The sequence below is a fragment of the Aquarana catesbeiana genome, linkage group LG04 (assembly GCF_042186555.1).
Source record: "Aquarana catesbeiana isolate 2022-GZ linkage group LG04, ASM4218655v1, whole genome shotgun sequence".
NCBI lineage: Eukaryota > Metazoa > Chordata > Amphibia > Anura > Ranidae > Aquarana > Aquarana catesbeiana.
The window spans coordinates 419,349,198-419,372,552 of NC_133327.1; the positions used below are offsets into that span (position 1 = coordinate 419,349,198).

The following is a 23,355-nucleotide window of genomic DNA, read 5'->3' on the forward strand; positions in this document are numbered from 1 at the left end:
GGATCTCAGGTAAATATTAGGGGGGCCACTGAACAAAGAAGGCTTTTTATCTTAATGCATAAAGATAAAAAAAAGTCTGCCTTTACAACCCCTTTAAGCTAGAAAATAAGATTTTTTTAGTTACCATAAAAACTTTTTGATGGAGTCCATTGAGGGACACAGGAATTCAGTAATTCTAAGACACATTTGGGTTATATCCTACCACCTACAAGAGGTTTGGACACCAACATAAAAAAAAAAAAAAAAAAGAAGAGGGCCAGCCCCCATATAACTGTGCCTCTAATCGCAATGCCTCAGAGGAGTGAGACCTATCCAATGTGCCTTAATGGACTCCAACAAAAAGACTTTATGGTAAGTACATATATTGTATTATCTTTATTATCCATTGATGGACACAGGAATATACAACTTGTTAGACATTTGGGATGTCCAAAAGCAGTCCAACTTAGGGATGGGCAACAGGCACTGACAAGTCTACGATAGAACCAGAAACCATTTCTAACAACCAGAAGGACCAATTCCTGAATTGAAACCAGAAGAGTTTAAGTTTCAACAGGACAAAGGAAGTGCTAAAGACCCAGAGGAGGTCACAGAGGATTAAATCGGTGCTCAGAGCAGGAAAAAGAATTGCCACCCATTAGGGGACACAGAAATGTAGTAATTGTTAGACATTTGGGATGTCCAAAAGCAGTCCAATTGAGGGGTGGGCTACAAGCACTAATGGATCTAGGATAGAACCAGAAACCATCTCTAACAACTAGAAGGACCAAGGCCAGAGTCTGCTCAAGAGGAGGTTGCATTTCCAACAGGGTAGTGGAAGTGGTAAAGATCCAGGTGTGGTCACAGAGGATCAACCTGATACTCAGACCAGGATTCAAATTGCCACCCAAGGGAAAAACTAGTTTTAAGGCCACCAGTTCCACACCAGCAGAAGATGTGATCTAAACAACCACTGACAGGTGACATAATATAACTACCCAAATGGGGAGAACAGACCAGCAACAAGAATGGTCAACAAAGAGAACACTTTAAGGTTTTCCAGCCTGAAAAAATATGCCCAAGAACCAGTTGGACGCCTGATTAGAATTAGCCTGCCCAGGTGGGAGGATGCTGACGTGACACGTCAGAGCGTGGGGAGGGGCCTGCCGACGGGGCTGGTGTGTGGGAGCTGAGGAGGGATGGTCGGACCGAGCAGTAAGGACGCAGTGCAGGGTGAGAGCCTGCAGAGGGTTTGACAGAGGAAGCCATGGGACAGACCACCTCACTCTGCATCACTTCAGAGCTACTGCAGCCGCTGGGAGAAGCTGGAGGCTAACGATCCCTCCATGTGGGGAGCTTGTCCCTGTGTAGCTGGGAGAACGTTTCTCCCCTTGTGAGATCCCCCCCCCCCCCCCCCCCCCCTGCAGCCCTTCTCACTCCCCATAAGCCATCCATAAGCCACAAGTAAAGATAAGAGGAACTGAGGAAGAGGGGGTGAACAGCCTATGCCTTAGGTGAACTTGGACCCCTGACACACTGAGCAATTATCAGCTAAGCACAGCAGCCTGCAGATAACAAGTTTGTTTCCTAGAAAAGCATGGAAGGTATGGAGATAAGATAATGACTCATCTCAAGGTATGAAAATTAACCCTCTCTTACCTCAAAGAACTGCTCTTGCTTGACCCGGCTTATATCTGCCCTGTGTATACCACATATGACCCAGCTTATATCTGCTCTGGGTATACCACATATGACCTAGCTTGTTCCTGCTCTGTGTATACCACATATGACACGGCTTATATCTGCTCTGGGTATACCACATATGAACTGGCTTGTACCTGTTCTGTGTATACCACAAATGACCCGACTTGTTCTGACCCTGCTGTTTCCTTGCTGCTGTTTTGGTACCATTTGGCTTTGGTCTATGCATATGTGACCCAGCTGGTCTAGAGTTTAGTTACCAGACTCACCACCAATACAACTTGGCTGTCCTAACCTGTTCCTGCTGGCACCAGTCTCATTGCTGCTCTACCTACCGCTGCAGTGGTGCATTACAGATACCAGCAAGTCAAGTAAGCACCTTGCAAGGTTATTAAAAAGTAAGAGAGACCTAAACTTCATCGAAAGAATCCAAAATAAAAAGGGTGAGACAGTATTCACAACTAAAGGTATAGCAGAAGAGTTCAGGAAATATTATGAGGCACTCTATACAGTAGGTCAAAAGGGACACCTAGAGCAGACAAAGGGTAGGAGGGTCGAGGAATTCCTGAGTGAAGCAGGGCTGACAAGGCTGGCGGAAGGAGACAGGATAGACATGGACAGACCCATAACTGAAGCAGAAATTTACTCCGCATTAAAGGATTCTCCAGCAGGAAAGAGCCTGGGCCCAGACGGGTTCACTACCTTTTTTTTAAATAAATATAAAGAAACCTTGGTGCCATTTCTGGAATGATCTAGGTACCAAAAGTGTGATGGGGGAGGATTCCTTGTTCGCAACTATTACCCTGATACTAAAAGAGGGAAAAAATAATATGCTGTGCTCCAGCTATAGGCCTATTGCCCTTCTAAACGCGGATACCAAATTATATGCTAAGGTCTTGGCGGGCAGGCTGAAGGACAAAATGACGACTCTGGTACACCCAGACCAAGTGGGGTTTGTCCCGGGTAGAGAGGGGAGGGACAATGGAGTTCGCTCGCTTCTCCTCTTCGAGTCTACCAAGTCTGGTGGGTCCCCAGCTCTATTCCTGTCAATGGATGCCGAAAAAGCGTTCGACAGGGTAGACTGGGGACTCATGATTAAAACATTGGAATGTTTGGGAGTTGGCCCAAGATTTATTGCTTGGGTCAGAATGTTGTATAATCACCCGCCAACATCCGTTAAGGTTAACGGGGTCCTCTCAAGGCCATTTAAGATGGAGAATGGAACTAGACAAGGGTGTCCATTGTCTCCCCTATTATTCATCTTAACCTTGGAACCCCTGCTGGCGACTATCCGAAAAAACCCAGACTGTAGTGGGATAAGGATAGGAACTGAGGAACATAAACTAGCGGCGTATGCCGATGATGTTCTTTTCTATATTACGAATCCCCGGATATCGATTCCAAACTTGCTGCAGATTTTAAAAAGATATGGTGACATCTCAAATTTTAAGGTAAATCTCAGCAAGTCTGAAATCTTAAATATTAACATAGACAAACAGGAAGAAGAAAAACTTTCAGGGGAATTCCACTTCCCCTGGAGAAGGGAGATAAAATATTTAGGAGTTAAACTATCCAACTCTCTAAAGAAATTGTATTTAATTAACTATATACCCTTATTGAATTTAATTAAGCAAGAAATACAAAAAATGTCCACGCGACCACTCTCCCTGTTTGGCCGCGTAAATACAATAAAAATGGTGTTGGTCCCAAAAATCCTCTATAAATTTCAGATGCTTCCAATTTCCCTACCACAGCCATATTTGAGAGCCTTGCGAGGCCTAATGGCAAAGTTTGTCTGGGGTAATAAAAAGCCACGAATAGCATATAAGGTCCTGACTAGGGGTAAAAAACAGGGTGGGCTTGCCCTACCGGACTTAAGTAAATATTATAAATCAGTGATGCTTTCACGGGTGATGGAATGGTCAAAGTCGACATCAGAAAAAAGATGGGTTAATATCGAACATAGTTTAAGTAGCACACACTTAGGGCACACTATATGGAATCCCCCAAAATACAGAGCACTTAGCACAAACACATCGGATATAACACTTAATACAGTAAAATTATGGGATCAGATTCACACTCAAAATAAATGGAGTTATAATTCTCCTTTGATTTATTTGAGGGATAATAAATTCTTTGAACCCGGGATGAGGGAGGTGGGGGGAATTGGATTAAGAACGTTAATACACAATTAAAAGACGTAATTAAAGAAGGGAAAATTCGCACATTTCACGATTTGAAAACTGAGACAGATTTAATGGAGATTGATGGGTGGCGGTACATCCAGCTGACACATTTTGTAAAGAAACTTCAGAAACCAATCAGAGGCGAAGAAGATTATAGGCCGCTTGAGCAGCTTTGTTTGAGAAAGGAATCCAGAAATATAATTTCTCGGCTGTATAAAATTTAAATGACTAGTGAGGAGCTGGATGTACCTCCCTACATCAGGAAATGGGAAAGGGAATTGGGGACACAATGTAGTAATCACGTGATAGGGAAAATCCTGAAAATGCTGCATACCTCCTCAGTGAGCACAAGGATGACGGAAACAAATTTCAAGTGCTTGGCAGGGTGGTATGCGACCCCAGACAAACTTAGCAAATTCCAACCGGAGAAATCGGGGGAATGTTGGAGAGGGTGTAAAAATATTGGCACAATGGCCCATATAGGGTGGGAGTGTCCCACCATCAAAGTGTATTGGAAGAAAATTATACACCTAATAAAGGAAATTACTAATAAGACGATCCAAGAAGACCCATGGATCTGTTTATTCCATGGGACTGAGGAGGCAATCAAGCAATATCAAACATCGATAGTTCCCATTTTGTTGGATACTGCCAAGAGTCAGATTCCTAAAAAATGGATGGAGCCTGAGAGCCCTAAAATTCGTGAATGGTTGTTCTATGTTAATGAAATTTATATAATGGAGAGTGAGGAGGGTGCCGAAGCAGAGTTTGAGGAGGGGACTGAACCAAAAGATAAATGGGCAGGGTGGCGAAGGTATAAGAATACCTGGAGCTATGTGGAGGAGATTACTGGCTAAAGGTTAAACGGGTATAAAACAAGGAAACTAGGTGAGGGAATTAGGTTATTGAATTATATTATTGTAACTCAGCAGGATTGGGAAGGGAGGGGGGGTGGGTATTTTGTTTTTTTGTTTCTTTCCTAAGTTGGGGGTCATTAAAGATGGATTTTATCTATATGTATGTCAATACATGGATTTTTGTATTTTGAAAATATAAATAAAGAATTGAAAAAAAAAAAAAAAAAAGAACCAGTTGGACAACAGGCTCACAAAGCAAGACCAGGCATTCTAGGCATGGCAAAAGGCCATAGCCTTAAATTTTCATCCCTAGGCATCAGGGAAGAAGGCTCCAAGTAATAGAGATGTCTAAGACAACCAACCGTAGGAGATAATCAAGATAGAGAACTATTTAGCATAAAATCCCAAGGGGAGCGTCAAGGACCTAAGCAGTTGGTGACAAACCCAATGGAGACTGACCAACAAAGGGGAAAACGGGATGCAAAAAGTACCCCTCAGAAAAAAAAGACAAGAGTGTGAGACAACAACTCCATACTGGTACAGAAATGCCAGCAGGATCAGCAGAGTCATTCATAAGGACACTCAAAGGTGTAACTAGAACCTGTCAGGGAAAACCTCATGCAGGGCCTGCAGCAGGAGAGGCGATGTAAAGAAGGCAAGCCATCAGTACCCCACTAGCCCTTACCAGTACCCCGCTAGCCCTTAAATCGGAAAGTAGTGGGGTGGTGACAAAACTGCTAGGGAAGATTCCACTAGCCTAGAGGAGTGTTTCAGTAAGGATCAGAGCTGTTCAGCCTCAATCATTGAAGACTGATAGTTACCATCACTAAATATCTCTAAGGTTCCAGCTAATGGAAACTAGCAGAAGTTGGACACTTAAATTAAATTCTACCTATCAGAGTTCAGAAGAATGATCCAAACAGGGCTGCCAAGAAAAGGCATTAGGGAGGGCATATGGTCCAGAGCTGTCAACTACTACAAGTGCCGTTAAAGGACACTTAGGGGTCAGGTCCCTGCTAGAAGAGTCAAAGAGGGAACAGTGGAAACCGATCTCAACTTGTAACACAGAAGATCCCTCTGGGGAAAGGAATACTGAGGACCTGAAGATAAAAAATTTTCCTGAGGCGAAGCTTTGAAGGGAATGACTTCCAAGGGTAGGTTCCTACTAAGAGAGGAACAGTGGGTCCTAGAGTGCAGGAAACCCAGGAAGCCCCAACAAAGGCACAAGCTAGCAAATGAAAGATGCTGCAGGCAGCTGAAATAGATGCCATCTCCAAGTAATTGTCCTGTGGGCTAAAGGGAAGTATCATAAGCATCCAAAACCAAGGAGGCCTGAACCTGGGGACAAATACTGGTTATTCAAACAGTCCCCTTGCTTGTAGACGTGGGAGTGCACCTTAAAGTATAACTAAAAGCAAAACTTTTTTTTGGATAGAGTGGAGAGGGATTAGAACACCTGTCAGTTTCTATTGCTGTCTGTACCTCCATTAACCAGTTCAGATTTGTGCTACAGCCGAATGACAGCTACAGCGTGGATCTGCTTTGCTGGGAGGCCATCTATTGACGTTCTCCCCTTTTAAAGCTTGCCACGCCCCCCCGAAGGGCCCCGTGCAGCGCGTGCTGTGATCACCCGGGTCAATGGTCCCAGGCCCCTTACCAGGTGATCAGCTGTCAGCCAATGACAGCTGATCACGTGATGTAAACAGAGGATCGGTAATCGTTTTTTTTTCAGCTTGAGAAGAGAAAAGGCCGATCGCCGGCTTCTGTTTGAAGGGACATCAGTCCCGAAGGGGAAGAGCCTCTGTGCCCACCAGTACCGCCTGCCAATGCCAGCAACCAGTGCCACAAATCAGTGCCCACATATCAATGCCCACCAGTGGTGCCAAGCGGTGCCTCATCAGTGCTGCCTATCAGTGTCACCTACCAGTGCCCATCACTGCCACCTATCAGTGCCCATCATTACCACCCATCAGTGCCCACCAGTGCTACCTATTAGTGCCCATCAGTACCGCCTTATCAGTACCCATCAGTGCAGCCCTATCGGTGCCCATCAATGCAGCCTATCGGTGCCCATCAGTGTAGCCTCATCAGCGTAGCCTCATCAGCGTACATCAATGGAGGAGAAAAATTACCTGTTTGCAAAATGTATCAACTAAATATAAAACGGTTTTGCTTTTTTTTTTTTAAAATCGTTCTTTTTTAATTTTTTTAACAAAAAATGAAAAATCCAGATGTGATCAAATATCACCAAAAGAAAGCTCTATTTGTGGGAAAAAATGATAAAAATTTCATTTGAGTACAGTGTTGTATGACCGCGCACTTGTCATTCAAAGTGTGACAGCGCTAAAAGCTGAAAATTTGTCTGGGCAGGAGGGGGCTTTAGGTGCCCAGTAAGCAAGTGGTTAAGCAAATTTACCCTCTATATTTGTTCTGTTTACCATTATCATTGAAAGTAAAATAAAATCCCAAATTTTAGGTTGTCCCCAGAAAAGTATTGGAGGGGAAATCTTTCAATAGAGACACTGGTTCTGGTGACCTGGGGGTCCTCAAGGAATACTCTTGATTTGCAGGAATTTCCTCTTAGGCTACTTCCTGTTAGGCTATGAGACAAGAAGTGAAATCTCAGCAATGAGACACAGATGGAGAAAAAAAATCTGACAGGGGTTATAACCCTCTCTTGCTCCATCCAAAATGAAAAAAAAAGTTTTGCCTTTAGTTCTACTTTAAAGTTGAAGACTTGCCAGAGGCATGAACAGATTCCCAGCTTTTGGACTTATGGGATCAGTGGGAGACAGACTCGAAAGGTTTTGCAAGAATGCATTGTTAAGGTAGAAGAGGTAGAGGAATGAGGCTCCTCTGAACTCTCCACAGATCTTCTGCCACTGGTAGGAGCATACTGTGGCTGCCTCAGGCATTGCTAGTGACAGAGACATAAGTTGGTTCAAAGGCACAACATCCCTTAAAGCAAAAAATGAATCAGCTGTTCCATGGATGTCTCATTAGAATCCTTCAGACTTAGCCAGAGTTCCCTAATAAAGTCAAACAGAATTACACTATGGAGATCTATTCTATAATCCTTTCTATGGTATGAACATATTGATCTGAATCTGGCCATTATATTGGAAGAGTGGAGGATGTTAGAAGGAGAAAGGTCATCCAGAACATAGCAGGAAGATAACAATATGCCATTTTGACTTCAAAAGTCAACAACCGTTGGTGAGCGGGAAAACACAAAAGGGGAGTTTCTTGCACTACTGCACTTTGAACTGCACCTAACCCTTTTTTAAGTGTATTCATGGACTATTATTTGTGGTTTGGCTTTGCAGTATTGCACATTGTATGTATGAATTTTTGTATATTCTGAGCACAGGATATTTATGTATAGATTAAGGCATTTAAGGAGCAGCATTGTGGCTTTTTCAGTTGGTTTATCAAGGTTTTTCACAGCCTTGATTTAATATTTTAGAAATAGTTGGGTAGTACGATCAGATTATTATTATATTGCCATAGCGCGGGTACATTACCAAAATATAAAGCTATAGCAGTCTTGGACTTAACCCAGAGAACTCTTGTGGAAAACATGATGTACTACATTATTATTAGTATTTTGAGTCTAGTCTTGGTAAGAACACTTAATCTATCCTGAGAGTTTCACCATCTCTTATTTTAGAGGAGAGACTATTAAAGATAGATTAAGTGGCATGAGAGAGCCAAATATTTATATCATGCATTTTCTCCATGACTAGACTCAGTAAATACTGTAGTACACATGAGGTCTTCCACATGGGTACCCTGGGTAACTGAGCGACTGTTTTGGGTCCAGGGCTTTTCAGGGTGTTCGTCAATAACATATAACGTATAGCGGGGAAATCTAAGGTTCCATCAACATAGGCGATTTGGAATTGTGGCAAAACACATGGCATGCGTTTGAGTGCCATTCATCCTGAATGGCACCCCAAACGCAACACGATTTTCCTGCGATTGTTGCACAACAGTTCTGGCAAAACGTCTGTGTAAAAATCATGCCTGGCTCAGACAAAATTAGGTCCCTGAGCTTCTTTGGCAAGACAAATGCGCATAAGGCAGCCCATTCAAGTAAATGGGCTGCTTTATGAGCAATACTACATGTTTCCTTATGTAAATCACACTTTGATTTGTTAGCTGGAACCCACAATCCCGCTAAGCAATATCTGGACGGAAACTAAAAGATTCAAAGCCTATAACAGCAGGCTGATCATCCAAACGCAGGGTGATTTAAACTGCATAAGGCTTAAAACAACCCCTTGCAAATTCAAGTCAGCTGAAGAAGACTGCAGTGACCCAAAGAAAAAGCCTCTCCAAATGTTGAGAATCTGAATCTGAAATAGAAATGACAACAAACAGAGGCTGAAAAACCCAGTGAATTTGAAGGGGGCCTCAACCCGGCCTGGCAGATCTGAAATAGACTATAGAGACCTTGTAGATGAAAAGAGGGGTCCCAGGTTCCAGATTACAGGTGTTAATTTGATTTGGGTATACAAGGAAAAACACCCCAGAACCATAAGTATGTGCTAAGGTCACCTGTAGTAGACAGGGAAAGAAAACATGGAGCATTGCTATACTGCAATGAAAATAGTGGAGGTGGGAAATTTTAAAGATGGCACCTAAGGGTAACTATGAGGTAGCTCGTATAGCTTCAACTTGACCAGTCTTGCTCACTAAAAGAGCCTCCACAGACAGGGCCACCATCCAGGCTGTGCCACGCCCAGAGGCATACTTTCTACACAAGTCTTTAAAGACTGGATTACTCCACAGGCTGTACCAGGTCTCTGGACCGGGAGCGCACTCTGCAGTTAAAGCAGAATTCCAGCCTCTAGAAAAAAAGTTTAAAAGTCAGCAGCTACAAATAATGTAGCTGCTGACTTTTAATATAAGGACACTTACCTGTCCAGGGATCCCGCAATGTCGCCGCCCGAAGTCCATTGGCTCGGGTGCAGGCGCCACCATTGCAACTAAGGGAAACCAGCCGTGAAACCTTCAGGCTTCACGACCGGTTTCCTGCTGCTGCGCACGAGTCTTGCTGCACTTTCTGAATGGGCCCGTCATCTTCTGGGACACATACACAGGTCCCAGAAGGCAGCGGGGGGGGGGGGGGAATCCAGATGCAGAATTGACATACCTCGCGGCAGCGGCGTTAGGACAGATTTGTACACTTCAAAAGGTACATAACAAAAGAGAAAAAAATATCCAAAAACTAAGGGGGGTGGGTTGGGCTTTTGTTCAAGACCTAGTTGTATTTTTGTCTGGAACTCCGCTTTACCTAACATAGTAGACAAAGGACTGGAAGACGCCACAATGCAGAGCTCGAAGGTTACATTCTAGTCCTGCGGGGTCCAGATACGGCCTCCAAAGCTGTTGCTGAGGATATGCCAATCCAGACAGTTGCTGTGTATAGACCAAAAACAGAGTATTTACTAAAGAAAAAATAAAACAAACAAAAACAAAAAAAAAAATAAGATTAAAAAGTCTTTTTCTCAGCTGAGCTGAGGAAATTGTATCCAACCTCCTAGGACACTAGCAAAAAACTGAGGTATGACGGTCAGAAGCAGGGTTAAATGAGGGCTCGCTTTCAATGGTTTTTCTGCCAGTGTCCAAACCTTCTGTAGGAGGCAGCTTGTAACACAAATGACTAAGAATTACTACATTCGTTTGTCCCTTAATAAACGATAAAAAAATTATGTTTAAGAATTATTCGTTTCTCATCTTAAACTTCAGCTTTAGAAATCAGGCTACTGACACATGAGGATCAAAAGCACCACTTACCTTCTTCCTCTCAGAGCGCTCTTTTTCCTCATTTTGGAAATGTTTTTCGCGTTCTAATCTTATGCGATCTGCTTCTTCTTTCTAATTAGATTATAAAGAGACTATTAAAACTTTGCTACTTTGCTATTTCTGTACATACAGTTTTTGTATGTACAGAAATAAAAGTATACTATATATTAAAGTATACAACTATAATAGCTTGTGAATTATGAGGACAGACAATGCAAACATTTTACTACTGCCCTACGTTTAAAACCCTTCATCACATCCAAACCACTACCAAAACATAAGCCCTCTCTACATGTACTATATATCAAATAATGAATCCAAAAGCAGAAAGCATTAAATGCTCTAACCAAAAGGTACACAGGCATGATGCAGTCTCCATCACATTTTCTAAGTAGCGTTTGAAGCTGATTTTTTTTTCCTTATCTCACAAAATATTGTTTTCTAGCTAAATCTGAAGTGATCTGGTCAGTCCTTTAACACTATGATTTTGGTATCACTCTCTTCAGCCTAGTAGTGGGATGAAAGCCTGCAAAGTTTATAAAGAATTCCAATCAGCATGATACATTTATTAAAATAAAAAACAGTTCTCCTGAACTGCCAAAAAAGTAATTACTGTCCCATTTCATAGATACCGGTAATTACTTAAACCTGAATTGTGGACAGATATAAAAAGCCACTATTTATTCCAGTTATGGATTTATTAAACATACATTAGAGGAAATGTAAAGTTGTCATGTAGACAACTCTTCAATTTGAACCAACAGGTGGAGCTTAAAGCTGATCTGGGTTTCCTGTGATTTTTAAATTGTTTGGACAAAACTGAGTGACGCTCAGCCATTCATAAGCAGTTTTTGAATACAAAGCTTCATGGGATTGGCTTGAGGCCGGTATAGCACATAGTGGAAGGAATAGATAATTTGGACCAGCTTGGTTCACATGAATTAAAGTCACAGGAAATCTGGTGATCAGCTCTAAGGCCCTGTTAAACGTTTTCTAATCTCTTAGTTTGCTTTTTTGATATATAGCCTGTAATAACTCAATAACTCAAACTGAAATTTACACACACCAGTAAATGATTGGACAGAGAAATAACCTGTCCCTTATCAGACTGTTAAAGTGGAACTTCACTCACCCAATCAACATTGATTATTTTTAATTGCTCAAGCTGCTAGCATTATTAAATAGAAAGGAAAGTATATCATATTTACTGTACGTAACTTTTTACATTTCTTCAGTTACTGCCTGGTTACTTGCTTAGACAAACAATGTCACATCCCAGGAGTCTTCAAGAAGGGAGGAGAAGAGGAGGGGTTTTCTCAGCTAAGCACACTCTCTTGCCTGCATGCCTGAGCTAAGGGCAGATGGATTCCCGGAAGTAAACGCTACATGAATCATTTTCCCTTACCCAAGATGGCCATTGCCAGAAATGATAGGGGGTTGTGTTTCAAAGTGATTTGTCAACAAAATAAAACAAAGACATGAATGGATGGGGGAGTTTTCTTTGAATATTAACATCAAATACATATAGTGTTTTTGGTTCGTGGTGCTCAGATGTAGTGAAGATCCGCTTTAAGTCTGAATATTCAGTCAGCCAAATCATGTCTTGAAAGGAGGCAGCATCAGTTGTGCTGTCTCTTTAGCTATAGTGCTCTGGGAATCCTTTGTCATGTATTCAATTTTTATTTGTAAAAGAAAATATAGATAGTAAAATTTGGGTATAACACGCTTCTGGGAATATGTTTTAAATCCAGCTAAAGTGCAAATTTTCCTGTTAATGTGACATTTTCCAGCAGTGAGTGTAGTATTCATGCATAAACACAAACTCTCTTTATCAATTTCAAAGATGTTTAAGTGTGACCAGCTGGCAGCACCCATGACCTAAACACAACTATATGGAATTATATGTTTTTGATAATTGACTCACTTATATTACCTCAATGTTGTCTATAAAGCTGAAGAAAAGAAGGGGTAAACCGGTCATTGGTTATACAACCTATTTCTGTCATAGCAACATAGGTAAAAGTCAGACTGCTCGCAACTTACCCACTGACATAGTATACCTCTGAGAGACTCCAGCTTACACAAAAAAAAGAGGAAAGTGCACCAAAAATAAGCCACGTCCATAAATCATTGAGGATACAAAATAAGGTAGTACTGAGTATTACCAGGGAGGTTGACTTTTTAGGCTAAGAACCAGTGGAGAAGATATAGCAGTATATAAAATATAAATTTACTGAAAAATACAATATCTAAAAAACAATGACAATTGTAACATATAGCATCTATGATTATTGTGCAGTGAGCCCTTGTATGTCTACGCGTTTCACCGTTAGGCTTCCTCAGGACACGGCCAAGGTTCACAGATGAGACAGAGAAGGAAATATGTCTTTATCTAGAATGAGATATAATGTCATTAGACACACACAACTAACACATAAACAAACTGTTAACGATAAAAATCATGCGCTAAGCAACTGCGAGAATAGGAAGAACACCAAGCCGGTACCTTAAATTGGAATGCAAAATTATGCAAGTCACGGTAGCATGAGAAAGTTCAATCAGCAGTAAGAAAGCTGGAATTAAAGCAAATGCAACCAGCGTTAATCAGCGAAAATATGCATTTGGGCAGAGAAAACTTTATAGGTTTGTTAAAGAATGAGACTTACTATATTAGATATAGCTAAATATCTCAGCAGGGGCATGTAAACAATATTCCTAATTAAGGGAGCAGCCATTAGAGGGAGGAGGGCCAACACCGGATTCACCACTTAGATCCTGGATTTAGTATCAGCAATGCTGAAGGCTCAATACAATCCCAACGCTGCATCTATAAGCATATAATGACAGATTAAGCTAAATATAGTAATCTCATGTAGAAATTTTACTGCAGCAATGGTGATAGCATATAGGGAGTTTGATGCAGCAAGGGCCAAGTGCTAGTATATAGCTAAGTACTTACATTCAGGATACAAATAATCCAGCGTGCCCCTGGGAGACAGCAATACACTGCACACAGGACCAGCAGCAGCTGACAGATATTTATATCCTTGATCAGTCACAGCTGATCCTAAGAACTAGCATCATGTGATTCCAGGATAGCAGATTGAATTATGGGGATTGTAGGCCAACAGCAACAAAGCTTTCTGCACATATGCAGGAAGATATCCCGGAAAAAAAAAAAAAAATCCTATCTGTGAAGAGAGCCGAACGAGTACAGCATCCGAGCGAGAAGACCTCGCACATACGCCGGCTCTTAGTGCATTGTGGGCATTGTAGGAAATAGTGCCTCTGTCCATTAATAGACTTTCGATCTGTATCGAAATAGGCGGATTGCCAGTGTTGCAGTGACATCGCTATCTAGAAAACGCACGAACCTCCAGAACTCTGCGCAATCATTGTTGTCTCAGCTATGATTAGCAAAGGTCAGCAGGTGCTAAACAGTAAAAAATCTCTTTAAAAATATACCGTGATCAGTGTGCTACACCATCGCTATCTAGAAAACGCATGAATCTCCGCGCAATCATTGTTGTCTCAGCTATAAATAGCAAAGGTCAGCAGGTGCTAGACAGTAAAAAATCTCTTTAAAAAATACCGTGATCAGTATGCTACCCCAGACACACATATCTGAGGAGCTGCATACTTGAAAGTAGATGAACAGCAGGTACTCAGCTTCAGATATTCCATCAATATCGCTCACAGGTGGCTAGCGCATGATACATCATAAAAACAGAACAAAGATGCATATAACACAGTATATAAACAAAATGATACACATATATATTAGAACAATGTCTAGACCATGCGTGAATTCTCCAAATCACATTCAGTTTATGATTAATGCTCATTATGCGTACATGACATTATATCGGTATATATGTCGATATCTCCATTCAAATCATCTACCAAATCTTACAAATGATACAAATACGGACTAAGTCTGTTTAACATATGTTACCTTATCTAAAAGGAACAGAAAGGGGAAAAGGGGGGATGGGGGGGAAATAGGGAAGCAATTGAGAAGGGATACACAAGAGCTGCAAGTGAAGCAAATCGCATGGTACAACATAGGATGACCGTATTAGAGAAAGGGTTTGAAACTGATCATGTCATTCAACACACAGATCCACGTCCTGTCAGCTCAGAGGAGACCGATCTGTGTTCCCAGAACGGAGGAACACTGATCGGTCTCCTCCCCTTGTGCGTCCCCTCCCCCTATAGTTAGAAGCATTCCCTAGGAAACACATTTAACCCCTCCCCGCCCCCTAGTGGTTAACCCCTTCACTGCCTGTCACATTTACACAGTAATCAATGCAATTTTATAGCATCGATCGCTGTATAAATGTGAATGGTCCCAAAAATGTGTCAAAAGTGTCCGATGTGTCCGCCATAATGTCGCAGTCACGAAAAAAAAAAATCGCAATCGCCGCTATTACTAGTAAAAAAAAAAAATAAATAATTTTTTTTAAAAAATGCCATAAATCTATCCCGTATTTTATAGACGCTATAACTTTTGCGCAAACCAATCAATATACGCTTATTGCGATTTTTTTTCACCAAAAATATGTAGACGAATATCGGCTGAAACTGAGGAAAAAATTTGTTTTTTTTTTTTTAAAATTGGAATATTTATTATAGCAAAAAGTAAAAAATATTGTGTTTTTTTCAAAATTGTCGCTCTTCTTTTGTTTATAGCGCAAAAAATAAAAACCGCAGAGGTGATCAAATACCACCAAAAGAAAGCTCTATTTGTGGGGAAAAAAAGAACGTCAATTTTGTTTGGGTACAACGTTGCACGACCGCGCAATTGTCATTTAAAGTGCGACAGCGCTGAAAACTAAAAATTGGTTTGGGAAGGAAGGGGGTGAAAATGCCCGGTATTGAACCGGTTAAAGAGGCCCACAGGGGATTCTGTTGTATCAGTGGCTTTGCAATAGTGACTTTGTATACTCTTGAATCGTATGTAATTCGGGGCGGGATCCTATATACTTACTGAAGATGGGATCAGTAGTTAGAATGTGCCAATGTTTTTGGATAGTTGAACGTATGGTTTGATGTTGGTCAGAATAGGTTGTGATGAACCTAACTACCTCTGAATTAGTTTGTTTTGGTTCTGGAAACAGCTGGGCGTTTCTCGGTTTGGTTATAGCTTTTTTAAAAGCTTTTTTGAGAGTGGTTTTGGTGTATCGCTAAGAGACGCTGATAAAGAAGGTCTGCTTCATATTTGAAGTCAGCATCCGTTGAGCAGTTGCGTTTTAAACGTATGTACTGACTAAACGGAATACTCTGGACTAGAGGGCGTGGGTGCGCACTCTGCGCGTGTAGTATTGTGTTCCCCGCTGTGGGTTTTCGAAACAGTGATGTATTTATTTGGCCCTCCTGATTAATTTTGATAGTAATGTCTAGATATGTAATTGTAGAAGGGCTGAACTGCATGGTGAATTTCAGGTTGTAGTCATTCTGACTTAGAACGACCATAAATTCCTCTAGTGCTGCTGGTGGTCCCGCCCATAGTAACAAGATGTCATCTATGTAGCGGAACCACCGCAGCACATAGGCAAAAAGATTTGAGTGTCTATCATTGGCAAATAGGTCCCGCTCCCACCCCCCCAGGTACAGGTTCGCATAGGAGGGTGCACATGTGCCCATAGCGACCCCCTGTACCTGGAGGAAGTGGGAGCAGTCGAAAGAAAAGACATTTTTAGAAAGAATATGTGACAGAAGATGCAAAACAAAGCCATTGAGGTCCGAAAACATGGGTCCTCTTTCATTCAAAAATCTAGCAACTGTGTTTAGACCTAATTCATGTGGAATAGATGAGTACAAGGTTTCCACATCAATTTTTTTTTGTGTCTATATGTAGGTGGCAAACACCATTTAATCTAATCTATTAGTGCACATTGCTGTTTTTCTGAACTTAGCCTTTTTTTACTCTCTCCTTCCCACAATTATATTATCTTAGTCATTATTTTTTGCAAGTGTTTACCAGAATGGCGGAACTGGCAGGAAGCAATTGGGAGGTAAATAACAATGTTGAAATGGAGATTGTCTATCACAAACTAGTGCAAGTCTTTGAGCGGAAAGCCAGTCTTTTTTGGCACACTAAGTACTTCGAACAATATATCCGGGAGAATCTTAACCCAAAAGGCCTGAGAGTCCAGGTCTTCCCCAATATTTGGGCCACTGACCATGACTTTAAGGCCCGATGGGAGCAAAACCTCCAGGATTGTTCCAGGAAAATGATAGAATTAATGATAGAGTATTACATGTAAGAACTAAAACTAGTAGACTGTGAGATAAAACAAATCTACGATGAAAAAACCAACATATTAAATAACTCTAATTTTTCAACTTTTGATACCCGCTTAAAGGAACACATTCAAACGTTCACAAAAGACCTGTTGGTCAAGAAAGAGGACAAACTCGCACGTGACAAACTAGCCTTTGCAGGCAGGTATGCGTACAACTGGCCACACACTAATGGTCAACGAGGGAACCGTAAGTTCACTAATGTACAAAGAAATGGACGGAAATTTAATGAGAAAGCAAGCGACTCTGATTCCTCTGTTAATTTTTATCTATCACAAGGCTCTAGGACATGTGATCGGGGACGACAGAGAGGCCGTAATTCAAGAAAGAGAACACAAACAGGTGGTGGGCACCAAACAGGTACAGATAAGAAAAGAGCACTGGGTGAATTAAATCCCCCCAATACTGATACAAACACTGCAAAGACGGATACCGCAGTGGAAAACACGGGGTTAACTATGTTTCCGAATCAAGCACAGGGTGTCTCTTCTGATCTCTCTTCTATTACTATACCTCCAACTTCCAACAGAGAACTGGATACTTGATTACACATTAGAGACGGCGCTAAAACCTTGATGGCATCTAGACCAGCAAGTACTGCGACAGCTGGAACAATCCAGAAAGATACTAAGAAATGTCGCATAGACCAATTTTTCCAGATTACCACTAAACAGGTAAGCGCTAACTGACAATAGACCACTTTCTGACCCTATAACGAGTACACCTTTAGTAGTTGAACAGAATTTTTCGACCAAGAAAGATAAATTGGAAGTGATCAATTTATCATCATATCCCCTGAATACTTTTGAACGGGAGCTCCTGCAGCTTGGCCTCAGTTTCTGTCCCAACTCACTACCAAATAAGTTTGACATCATTAAAGATCTGTATTTGTTTGCAAGAAAGCTGACTTTAAAATTAATGTATGATAATGACAGACGGGGTAAACAAGCGCAAATCGCCCACCAGGAAATCTGGAAAGATTTCTCAGTGGCCGAATGTAGAGCCCTAAAAAATTTGGTCCTACTCCTGGAGGAAAATGAATCTGTCCCAACTACCCAAAATACTCTTGAATCGTATGTAATTCGTGGCCAACGAATACAAACGACTCTATTTCTAGAAGACATCAAGTCACTAGGAGAGGCAATAAAGAAAAAAATCTACCAACTTTCCGTCTTTACATATTAATTCTAATATATGGACTTTCTTGGTCCAAACCATTAAAGACATTGAATCTATGCCACTAAGGAAGATAGTAAACCCCAATCTAAATGAGGCTCATCAAGCAGCCCTAATTAATTTAAGTAACAATACTGATGTGGTGATCAAGCCATCAGATAAGGGCGGCAATGTGGTTTTGATGGATACATTATCATACAGGAACATGTGTTGGGACATCTTAAAAAAACGACTCTGGTACAAACCGATTACTGCTAATATCCTAACCAAATTTGATCAACAGTATGATGATCTATTACAATCCGCCCTCGCCAACGGCCTGATCACGCAAGAGATTTTTAAAGGTATTCAAGTGGCTCATCCGAGAGTACCCACTTTTTACTCTCTGCCCGAAATCCATAAACACCCTACAAAACCACCCGGTCGCCCAATTGTCTCAAGTATAGGCTCAAAAACTGAAAGAGCGAGCATTTTTGTAGATCAATATCTACGACCCCATGTCACCACTTTACCCTCCTATATAAAAGATACCCCAGATCTGTTAAAAAATCTGGAGGGACTAACTGTCCCCTATGGATGCCTTTTGGAAACTATTGATGTGGAAACCTTGTACTCATCTATTCCACATGAATTAGGTCTAAACACAGTTGCTAGATTTTTGAATGAAAGAGGACCCACGTTTTCGGACCTGAATGGCTTTGTTTTGCGACTTCTGTCACATATTCTTTCTAAAAACGTCTTTTCTTTCTATGGCTCCCACTTCCTCCAGGTACAGGGGGTCGCTATGGGCACATGTTGTGCACCCTCCTATGCGAACCTGTACCAGGGGGGGTGGGAGCGGGACCTATTTGCCAATGATAGACACTCAAATCTTTTTGCCTATGTGCTGCGGTGGTTCCGCTACATAGATGACATCTTGTTACTATGGGCGGGACCACCAGTAGCACTAGAGGAATTTATGGTCGTTCTAAGTCAGAATGACTACAACCTGAAATTGACCATGCAGTTCAGCCCTTCTACAATTACATATCTAGACATTACTATCAAAATTAATCAGGAGGGCCAAATAAATACATCACTGTTTCGAAAACCCACAGCGGGGAACACAATACTACACGCGCGGAGTGCGCACCCACGCCCTCTAGTCCAGAGTATTCCGTTTAGTCAGTACATACGTTTAAAACGCAACTGCTCAATGGATGCTGACTTCAAATATGAAGCAGACCTTCTTTATCAGCGTCTCTTAGTGAGAGGATACACCAAAACCACTCTCAAAAAAACTTTTTAAAAAAGCTATAACCAAACCGAGAAACGCCCTGCTATTTCCGGAACCAAAACAAACTAATTCAGAGGTAGTTAGGTTCATCACAACCTATTCTGACCAACATTAAACCATACGTTCAACTATCCAAAAACATTGGCACATTCTAACTACTGATCCCATCATCAGTAAGTATATAGGATCCCGCCCCGAGATTACTTTTCGGCGAGCGAGATCCATAAAAGGCCCTCTAGTACGAAGTCACTATTGCAAAGCCACTGATGCAACAGAATCCCTTGTGGGCCACTTTAAATGTGGCAAATGGGACTTTTGCGATTTGCTACTGACAGGACCTTCAGTTCCTCTCCCAAATGGACACACACACGTCCTACGGCACCACATCACATGTCAAACTCAAGGAGTTATTTACATCATCTTTTGTCCATGTGGAGCCTTCTATGTGGGCAAAACCATTAGGCCCTTCTGGAGAAGAATTAAAGACCACATATACTATGCTACAAATGGTCTTTTAAACACCACATTGGGTTATCGCATAGCCTTCAAGCATATGTATGACCCCGTGATGTTTAAATTTGCAGCTCTTGACATTGTCTACGCAGACCCCCGTGGGGGCAATTTTGATAAAAAAAGTACTCCAGCGTGAAACGCAATGGATACATAAGTTGCGAGCCACGGTCTATCCAGGCATGAATGACATGATCAGTTTCAAACCCTTTCTCTAATACGGTCATCCTATGTTGTACCACGCGATTTGCTTCACTTGCAGCTCTTGTGTATCCCTCAATTGCTTCCTTATTTCCCCCCCATCCCCCCTTTTCCCCTTTCTGTTCCTTTTAGATAAGGTAACATATGTTAAACATACTTAGTCCGTATTTGTATCATTTGTAAGATTTGGTAGATGATTTGAATGGAGATATCGACATATATAATATAAAGTATAATACCGATATAATGTCATATACCGATATAATGTCATGTACGCATAATGAGCATTAATCATAAACTGAATGTGATTTGGAGAATTCACGCATGGTCTAGACATTGTTCTAATATATATGTGTATCATTTTGTTTATATACTGTGTTATATGCATCTTTGTTCTGTTTTTATGATGTATCATGCCCTAGCCACCTGTGAGCGATATTGATGGAATATCTGAAGCTGAGTACCTGCTGTTCATCTACTTTCAAGTATGCAGCTCCTCAGATATGTATGTCTGGGGTAGCATACTGATCACGGTATATTTTTAAAGAGATTTTTTACTGTTTAGCACCTGCTGACCTTTGCTAATCATAGCTGAGACAACAATTATTGCGCAGAGTTCTGGAGGTTCATGCATTTTCTAGATAGCGATGTCACTGCAACACTGGCAATCCGCCTATTTCGATACAGATCAAAAGTATAGTAATGGACAGAGGCACTATCCTACAATGCCCACAATGCACTAAGAGCCGGCGTATGTGCGAGGTCTTCTTGCTCGGACGCTGTACTCGTTCGGCTCTCTTCACAGATAGGATTTTTTTTTTCCGGGATATCTTCCTGCATATGTGCAGAAAGCTTTGTTGCTGTTGGCCTACAATCCCCATAATTCAATCTGCTATCCTGGAATCACATGATGCTAGTTCTCAGGATCAGCTGTGACTGATCAAGGATATAAATATCTGTCAGCTTCTGCTAGTCCTGTGTGCAGTGTATTTCTGTCCCCCAGGGGCACGCTGGATTATTTGTATCCTGAATGTAAGTACTTAGCTATATACTATCACTTGGCCCTTGCTGCATCAAACACACTATATGCTATCACCATTGCTGCAGTAAAATTTCTACATGAGATTACTATATTTAGCTTAATCTGTCATTATATGCTTATAGATGCAGCGTTGGGATTGTATTGAGCCTACAGCATTGCTGATACTAAATCCAGGATCTAAGTGGTGAATCCGGTGTTGGCCCTCCTCCCTCTAATGGCTGCTCCCTTAATTAGGAATATTGTTTACATGCCCCTGCTGAGATATTTAGCTATATCTAATATAGTAAATCTCATTCTTTAACAAACCTATAAAGTTTTCTCTGCCCAAATGCATATTTTCGCTTATTAACGCTGGTTGCATTTGCTTTAATTCCAGCTTTCTTACTGCTGATTGAACTTTCTCATGCTACCATGACTTGCATAATTTTGCATTCCAATTTAAGGTACCGGCTTGGTGTTCTTTCCTATGCTCGCAGTTGCTTAGCGCATGATTTTTATCGTTAACAGTTTGTTTATGTGTTAGTTGTGTGTGTCTAATGACATTATATCTCATTCTAGATAGAGAGACATATTTCCTTCTCTGTCTCATCTGTGAACCTTGGCCGTGTCCTGAGGAAGCCTAACGGTGAAACGCGTAGACATACAAGGGCTCACTGCACAATAATCATAGATGCTATATGTTACAATTGTCATTGTTTTTTTATATATTGTATTTTTCAATAAATTTATATTTTTTATACTGCTATATCTTCTCCACTGGTTCTTAGCCTAAAAAGTCCGCCTCCCTGGTAATACTCAGTACTACCTTATTTTGTATCCTCAGACTCCAGCTTACATCTGGGTTCTACCTCCCTCATCAATCAACTGCTACACCTTTGTGTTATTCTGTAGCAGAAATACAGTATAATACAATACAACTGAATCACATATATCCTCTGTAATACAAGCATCTAATGTTAGATTGGGCACATACTTGTTTCTGCAGACGTTCTGCTTCCTCACGTTCCCTCTGTTCTCGCTCCTCTGCTTGCTGTTTAAGAATCTTCTCCCTTTCTTGGAGCTCCTTTTCCCCCTCCTGTTTTCTTTCTTCTTCCTGCTGTTGTGCCTCCTCTTCTCGTTTAGCTCTTTCTTCAGCTTTCCGCCGAGCTAATTCCTCCTTCTTTTTCCTACAAAATTATGTTAATTAGTATACATGTTCAATCCATTGATGCCAAAGTAGTAAAAGAATAATTGCCTCTTATAAAACACAGTGCACAAGGGAAATGGGGAATGGTGAGGAGCACCTTGGCTTTGTGACACCCAAAGAGTAGATAGGCAAGTTTTTATACATGCAAAAGTAGCATAAAAAAATGTTTATTTGAAAAAAATAGGATTTTTACATCATACTTACCTGTAAAATCCTTTTATTTGAATACATCATGGGGCATAGAGTCAGGCTAATATTCATTACCTGCTTGGTTATACATCAGCACTAAATGCTCAAAAAAGAGGGGAGAGATCTCTGTGTCCTATGATGTACTCAAAGAAAAGGATTTTACAGGTAAGTATGACGTAAAAATCCTATTTTCTTTTTCATACATCATGAGACACAGAGTCAAGGTAATATTCATTACCTGCTGGGACGTCCCAGAGCAATAGACTTGGGGGGAAGGAGACACCCTGCCAAACAATAGCCATCAGAACTTATACGGCAGCCCGCAGTACACTGCATCCGAAAGCCAAATCCTCGGCTGCTCGAACATCCACTTGATAAAATTTTGTGAACGTATGCACTGAAGACAAGTTGGCAGCCTTAGAAATCTGAGCCACAGATACCCGATGGCGAAAAGCCCAGGAGGTTCCTACACCCCTGGTAGAATGAGCTCTCACCATAAAGGGAGGAGCTTTATGTTTCAGACCATAGGTCTGAATGACCCACACGGACCCAATTGGCAATGGAAGCTTTGGAAGCTGCCTGCTCCTTCTTGGGTCCTTTTGGTAAAACAAAAAAAAAAAACAAAACAAAAAAAAGAGTCTGATCCTCGGATCTCCGCAGATCTAGACAAATAAACCTTGACTGCATGGACAACGTCCAAAGAATGCAGTCGTCTCTCTTCCGCCGAACGAAGCTGAGAGAAAAAAGAAGGCAAAATAATGTCCTGATTTAAATGAAAGGCCAGCACCACTTTTGACAAAAAGGATGGAACAGGTCGTAACGCAACTCTGTCATGGTGAAGGATCAAGTACGGTTCCCTGCATGAAAGGGCCACCAACTCCGACACCCTTCTAGCCGAGGTGATAGCCATCAGAAAGGCTATCTTGCGTGAC

At 41.4% G+C, this 23,355-nt stretch overlaps 1 protein-coding gene across 5 annotated transcripts in view; it reads right to left on the bottom strand.

Moving 5' to 3' along the window:
* MAP7 (microtubule associated protein 7) overlaps nucleotides 1-23,355 on the bottom strand; it is a 296,620-nt gene that overhangs the window by 16,741 nt on the left and 256,524 nt on the right. For all 5 annotated transcript variants that reach the window (XM_073627341.1, XM_073627342.1, XM_073627340.1 and 2 more), the window contains 2 exons: nucleotides 22,022-22,214; nucleotides 10,529-10,609 (listed from right to left, as the gene is read on the bottom strand). In XM_073627341.1, the coding sequence (XP_073483442.1) occupies nucleotides 10,529-10,609; nucleotides 22,022-22,214 (274 nt within the window). The remainder of the gene's footprint in view (nucleotides 1-10,528; nucleotides 10,610-22,021; nucleotides 22,215-23,355) is intronic.